At 35.8% G+C, this 7,324-nt stretch overlaps 1 protein-coding gene across 1 annotated transcript; it reads right to left on the bottom strand.

Annotated features, from left to right (window-relative positions):
* Window positions 1-2,738: 2,738 nt before the first annotated feature.
* LOC107991418 (uncharacterized) lies at window positions 2,739-3,086 on the bottom strand. Its single transcript, XM_017046323.1, has one exon. It carries the CDS (start codon window positions 3,084-3,086, stop codon window positions 2,739-2,741), a length of 348 nt encoding a protein of 115 aa, XP_016901812.1.
* Window positions 3,087-7,324: the final 4,238 nt, after the last annotated feature.

Genomic DNA, 7,324 nt, shown 5'->3' with positions numbered 1-7,324 from the left:
TGAAAACGGAAAAAATCCATAGATCCACAATGGAAAATACTAAAAGTGCCCCTTCAACCACGCCGTCAACAACGACCCCAATATATTTGATACACAATCGTTTAGATTTGTCTACATGATCGTTTATTTTTTCAAGATTCATATTGGTACAAGATCATTTAGATTTGACTAAACGATCTTTTTGAAGATTATTTTGATACATGATTGTTTATATTTGTCTAGATGATCATTTATTTTTTCAAGATTCTTTGGTATACGATCGTTTAGATTTGGCTAAACAATTTTCTCAAGATTCTTTTGTACACATGATCGTTTGGATTTGGCTATCCCAATTTAAACTATTTTTTAAAAGATTTGATCGTTTAGATTTGACTATTTTTTGTACACGATTGTTTAGATTTGACTATTTTTTGTACGTGATTGTTTAGATTTGGAGCAAAATCTAAACGATATTTTTTTCTAGTCTTTTATATTTATTACACAATCTTGAACAACAAAATAACAGTTTGACAAAAAATAGATATTTTATATTTGATACAAATCTTGAACCAAATAATAGTTTGAAAAAAAAAGAAGAGGAAAATAAGAAAGACGATAGAAAGAAAAAAAGTCAAATCGCAGACGGAGAGGAGAACAAAAACCTTAAAAGGAAAAAAACAAACCTGGAATATTTAAAAAATGACAAACTTCATGGACTTTGTTACACGGGTGGTAAATATTTTACCGGTTTGTTATATTTATGTAAATTTTCCTTTTTGTTAATGCATTTTAAAAAATAGTAAAATATTGAAACTATTTACAAAATATAACAAATTGAGGAAACTTCTTCCTATTTAAGTTTTTTGTTATATTTTATAAATAATTCAATATTTTGTTATTCTTTTTTTTTTTTTTTTTTTTTTTTTGAAAAGATACTAATGAAGGGAGCTAAAGAAGAGTTACCCTATCACAACTTTTATTGCCATAAAGGAAGTACAAAGTATTGTCTCATTTACACAGGTAGACTATAGAAAGCATTTATGTTTAAGGCGATTGAGGCTTGGCTGTAGTTTTTGAAAATTTTGCATTTTAAGGACCAGTTTCTTGTTAGAGAGCAGATATCTTCCCATGAGTTCTGATAGGTTGTATCTTTCTCTGTGAAAATAAGTCTGTTTATCCCTAACCATATTGTCCATAAGGTAGCTATGGCCACATTGAAACTGATGATGTTCTTTGCACTGCTTCCTTTTAATGTGCATAAGCCGAAACAGAGGTCTTTGGTATTTGTATTAGTCATAGGAATACCAGTTTCTGTACTCCATAGTTGCCAAAGCTTGTGGGCTTTGGGGCAGTGGATAAATAGATGATTCATGTCTTCATTTGAGGATCGACAAGAGATGCACCAGTTTGGGCTAAGGCACATGTTCGGGTTCCTTTTTTGGATATTGTCCATTGTATTAAGTTTCTGGTGTATCATGGTCCAGATGAAGAATTTACATTTTTGTGGGATGGGAGACTTCCAAAGGTTTTTGAATTCATTTTCTCGGTTAATCTCCCATGAGCTTGAATTTTCCTTGAAAGCTATATCTTTAACTGATGCTACTGTGAACAGACCGTTGTCGTTTGGTCTCCAAGAAGGTTTGTTTTGTCCTCTGTCATTGCATATCGGAGGCAGACTATTTTTTAGGGGCTGCCAAACTTGGTTTTCCCTAGCGTTTAATGGTCTTCTTGGATTGATGTTCCACACCTGCCTGTACTTTGATCCTAGACTTCCTTAACGGTGGCATTTTGTAGTTTCGAAAGAGCAAAGAGTCTAGGGACTTGGTGGGAAAGAGGTATATTGTTGTACCGGTTGCTGTGCCAAAAGGATAGAGAGGAGCCATCATTGAGATTCCATTTGATTTTTGATTCAAACCAGTCCTTCTATTTTTTAATGGCATTCCAAGGCGTCTTTGCACTGCAGCTCTTACCTTCTACTGGAATATCGCCTTGATGGGTTTTTTGAGTATTTTGCATCTATATATTTTTCTAGAGAGAGTAAGGCTCATCATGATATCTCCATAACCATTTGCAAAGGAGAGGTTGATTTGTGTCCTTTAGCTTGCTTATTCCCAGGCCTCCCAGCTCTTTTGGGGAAGTGCAAATATTTCAATTGATCAGATGAGCATTTGTTTGTCCTCGCTACCTCCCCACAAAAAATCTCTCCAGTGTTTTTCAATTTCTTTGTAAACGGAGGCAGGAGCTTTGAAGGTAGAAAGTTGATACGTGGGGAGGCTTGATAACGAAGATTTGATAAGGGTAAGTCTTTCTCCTTTGGAGATTTGAGAGTATTTCCAGCCATTTAGTTTTTTGCGGATACTATCAATGATTTGAGCCCAAAAAGACTTGGAATTTGGGTTTCCTCCCAACGGAACTCCCAAGTAGTTGATTGGTAGGAATTTAGTAGGAAAGCCGAATTTTCTAGCCACTTGATCCTTTCTATCAGCGGACATGTTTATAGGGTTTATAGTAGACTTTGAGTGGTTGAACTTTAGCCCAGAAGCTTTTTCAAAGAGGGATAACGCTATTTACAGGTTGTTTATGTACTTATCATTGTTCTTGACAAATATGAGTATGTCGTCTGCAAAAAGAAGGTGAGAGATGTTGCAATTGTCGCTAAGAGAGACCTCTTTGAAAGCTCCTCTTGCTTCTAAGTGAAACAGTAATCTGCTTAAGTAGTCCATGGCCAAAACAAAAATGAATAGAGAAATTGGATCACCCTATCTTATGCCTCTTTCCACTTTTATTCTTCCTTTTGGATTCCCATTTAGAAGGATAGAATATTGAACATTGTTGATATATGCATTAACCCATTTTCTCCATTTGATGGGAAAGTTTTTCTTTGCAAGCATGAAGTTGATGAATCTCCAGCTGATTTTATCAAACGCCTCTTCTATGTCTAGCTTTAGGACAAAGCCTTTTGTTTTCTTTTGCTTCCACGAGTCAATTTCTTCATTTGCAATGAGAATTGCATCGGTAATTTGTCTTCCTTTAATGAAAGCCATTTGATTTTCAGCAACAATATCAGCTAGGGTGACTTTGAGTCTATTTGCTAAAGCTTTAGCCATAATCTTGTAAAGGGAGGTTCTTAGGCTAATGGGCCTGTAGGCATGCTACATTTATCTTTTTTGTTGATGAGGGCTATATATGTGTTGTTGACGTTGTTGTTAATAATGACTTTCTTGTGGAAATCTTGGAAAATATTCAACAACTCTCTCTTAAGATTATTCCAATGTTTTTTATAGAAGAGCATGGTGAAACCATTCGGTCCAGGGCCTTTTCATTGTTGATGGACATGATTGTACTCTTGATTTCATACTCATCGAAAGGCTTGTAAAGCTCAGTTTGGTGAGAGCAGGAGATTGGCTTCCAATCCAAGTTGTCAATGAGGATTTCTTCATATTCCTTTTCTGAAAAGAGATTCTGGTAGTGAGAAATGAAGGCCCATGAGATAGCATCAATTGAATCTTGATTGTTACCATTAGGATTGCATATGGATTTGATTAGATTTTTCCTTTGATATAGTATACTCTGTGAAAATAAGCATTGTTTTCATCCCCCAGAAGGTTCCATTTTTGTCTAGATCTTTGATGCCAAATTTGAGCTTGCTTATTTTTAATGCTAAGCAAATCAGATTTGAGGGAGATTCTCTTAAGGTGGTGAGATTTCGATATCTCTCCTTGGAATTCTAGCTTGTCGATCGAATCAATCTCTTCCAAGAGAATTTTTTTGTTGGCTTTATAGTGATTTACTTTGTTGTGTTGCCACTCTTTGATATACTTCGAGAGAGTTTTAAGTCTTTGGATAAAGGCATAACTAGGGAAGCCGACATGTTTGGAGTTGATCCACCAATCTTGGAAGTTTTTCTTAAAATCCTTGTCCTTTAGGGAGATGTTGTTGAATTTGAATGGGCAAGAACCCCATCTGGTATGAGGAGATTCCAAAACAATAGGAAAGTGATCCGAAACTATTTTTTCCAAAGTTCGTGATGAGTGAATGTTGAAGGTTTGTTCTCAGCCTACCGTAAAAAGGAATCAGTCAAGGCGTGAAAAAGTTGGATTTAATCTGAGATTTGACCAAGTGTATTTATTGTTTAATGGAGGGGGATCAATGAGCTCATTCTCCTTGATGAAATTATTGAAGAGAGCCATGTTTCTGAAGTCGAGTGTTTTTGCATTGGTCTCTGTTTCCCATCTGATCATATTGAAATCACCGGTTAACAACCAATTTGGAAGGCACTGTGATTGAAGAAGCTTTAATTCATTCCAAAAATCTATCCTGTCATTGCTTCTAGAGGGCCTATAACTGACGTAAGCCACCAGTTACCATCTGAATTGAGGACATTAATAGATATAAAGTAAATTCTCATTTTAACTTCGTTGACTTTGAATTTGATGTCATTCAACATAACAATAACACCACCAGATGAACCAGTTGATGGAAGAGCTTACCATTTTATACCAATCTTGTTCCATAGGAGATTTTTATTTAGCATTTGCAGGTTTCTAATTTTCGATTCAGTAAGGATAACAAAATCAAGATCATAGGAGGAAATTAGATTTTTTATTTAGGCTCTTTTTGAGGGAGAGTCTAACCCTCTAATATTCCAACATAAGACCTTCATGTATTACCCTTATCCCCCAAAGGCCCATGGTCTGAAAAATCCACATTTTAATCAGACATAATAACAGGAAAGTTTGAAGAGCTAGGAACATCAGAGGCGTATTTCGGAGACAGTTTGAGTTCGTTTTCTTTTAGCCAATTCACTAATTTTTTCTTGAAAGCTCTGTTAGTTTCTTGATCATTGTCGATGCTTGAGTCCTTTGATATTCCAGCTGCTGTATTGTTTTTCTAAGAAATCCCTTTTGGAAGAAGGCTCTCTGCTCTTTCTTTTGCAGTGTTTGTCTGGTTGTGATCTTCTTCTTCAATATTTGCATTCATCAGGTTGTTAATGGACTCCTGTCCGTGGTTATTCTCCAAATGAATCAAAGAGTCCAACGGAGAAATGGGGCCCATATCAACCAATAAATTCATCTGCTTGCTTCCCTCGCCATTTTCTTTTAAAATTTGCTTAGGATCTTCATTTATTACTTGAGAGTCTTTTTTTATTCTGTAAAGAATCTTCATCTTGGATTTGTGGCACGGGCTTCCTTTCTTTTCCAATGATTCATTTATAGCAGAGATCTCCATTGATTTTCTTTCAATATTTTTATCCATATTTGAACTGTGTGAGAGGTTACATCCTAGAGACAAGAAGGATACTTTTCTTTTAAAGATTCTTTTTTATCTCTTGGAGTAATGACAATGATCTTGATCATTTATGATGAGCATAACCTTCGCTTTCTCTTTCCTTTTTTCACTAAGTTGTTGATCGAAAAGATCATATTCAGATTCTGATGAGTTGTTTTTCTTGGCTTGTGTGGGATTTGAGATAGAATGCTTGTCAGAGTTTAGGTAATTGTAGTCACCGCGTGACTTTGTTGTTTCCGGCGGGGCTGCTTGAAAGCCATTGTATGTGTAGACTTCAGCCAAAGGGTTGTGTTCATCAAATTTGTCTGCGGTCTTAGATTTGAAAGAACCATGAACTCTTACACTTCTTTCCACAAACCATCTGGCTTCGGGTGGTGGAACGGTATTGATGATAAAATTATCGCCTTGATCATCAGTGATCACTATAGAAGCTGGAACAAAGCCAGTATAATTATATCTAACTTTAATCTTGGCATCAATGAGTTTTTTCATCTTCATTGTTTCCTTTGCTACTGCAAGGAAGCCTCCACAGACCATTCCAATATATTGAAAAGTACAGTAGTTCCATAAGTGAAGTGGTATATCTTTGAAACGTAACTAACCTCCATAGTTGGGTATCACTGAGTGAAAGGAGTGTAGATTTGTATCCCAACTTTCAAATTTTACTTGATAGTTTCCAACTGTGGACCAACCATTTGAACTTTTGTTACTGTAGAGAAGCTTGGCATGGTCTGGATTCAGGTAGCGAATGGCTTTGTCGGCTTAGAACGGCTTGTATGAGAATTCCATTTATGATTGCCTTTTTAGGGAGAACATAATTCTGCTCCAATCATCATGAAAGCAGCGCCTTGTAACAATAACCGTTTTTTCAAAAGAATCCCCAGATAGACCAAAAGGCTTAAAACCAATTGTGGTGCTTCTTCTACTTGAACTGTCATCAGATGTAGATTTGTATCTTTTCTTGTTTTCTTCTTCACTGTTGTCGATAAGGGCCTTTACGTAGGATTTCCTAGAGGAGGCAGAGTCTGATGAGAAGGAGTCAGAGTATCTAGGAACATACTCCTTCCTTATTTTTGAGCGAATTCTTTTTGTTGGTGCATAAGGCCTGAAGGTAATAAGAGCTAAAAAAGATTTCCACCCTAATTTATTTGGACCTTCAGGAACTAAAATGCTACATTTTCTTTCTTTGTTGTCGATTCTGAAGATCTCAACAGTGATGCTAGTCTTGCTTTTGTTTTTTTGTCTTTCTCACCCACATACAGTTGTCTTCCTGTCTTCTTTATGTGAAAAAGTGCTTTGATGTTGTAGTGTCCAATAGGTCTTTGAAACATTTTCTAATCCAATCCAATGTGTCAGGTGTGATGTCCATGGAGAATGATTTGTGTTGGAAAACTTCGGTCAACCACATACGGATAAAGTTGGTTTTACTATCCAAAGATAGTATGAATTCTTTTTGTTCAATTTGGCAGGACTTGGGAAGTTGTTTGATAAAAGCCATGGAAGCAAAAAGAAAAGAGCAAACAGAATAAAGAAAGTGAAAGGTACCTTTTTTGGGGGGACCAACTACCGCTTAAAAAGGAAAGTTTGATGTGGAAATTGAATGAAGCTGTAAAAGTTAGGTGGAGTAAGTTGCCTTAACTGAGATCAAACAGAGAAAACGGCGACGGAAGTGACTTGAAGTAGCAGCAAGTGTTAGAATTCTTCAATGCACTCTCAGTTGAGGAGGTGCCAATGTTCCAGGTGTTGCTATTGTTGCAGAGGATGGTTGTTGGGAGAGAAAAAACACTGTAACAAGAGCCATCCCAAGCACCCTAAATAGTTTGTCCCAATATTTTGTTATTCATAACCATTCTCTTCTTTTGTTCCTATTTTGGTGTTTGAAAAGTCAGTTATGGTTAATTTGCAAATTGAGTCTTTATAATTCAGAAAAACTATAACTTAGTCTATATAATTTAAAAGAAAATTGCATCAAATGACAAAAAATTTAGAAAAATGCAGTCAATAGCAATTTTTTTGCATATTGCAAATATGAAAAATATGATAAGTAATTAAATAT

This window comes from Cucumis melo, chromosome 8 (assembly GCF_025177605.1).
Source record: "Cucumis melo cultivar AY chromosome 8, USDA_Cmelo_AY_1.0, whole genome shotgun sequence".
Taxonomy (NCBI): domain Eukaryota; kingdom Viridiplantae; phylum Streptophyta; class Magnoliopsida; order Cucurbitales; family Cucurbitaceae; genus Cucumis; species Cucumis melo.
The sequence above is the reverse complement of the archived record's forward strand: the minus strand, read 5'-3'. Positions and strand labels throughout refer to the sequence as shown.

Coding starts and splice junctions, on each gene's coding strand:
- LOC107991418 (XM_017046323.1), bottom strand. CDS start 3,086: ATGGCTAAAGCTTTAGCAAATAGACTCAAAGTCACCCTAGCTGATATT.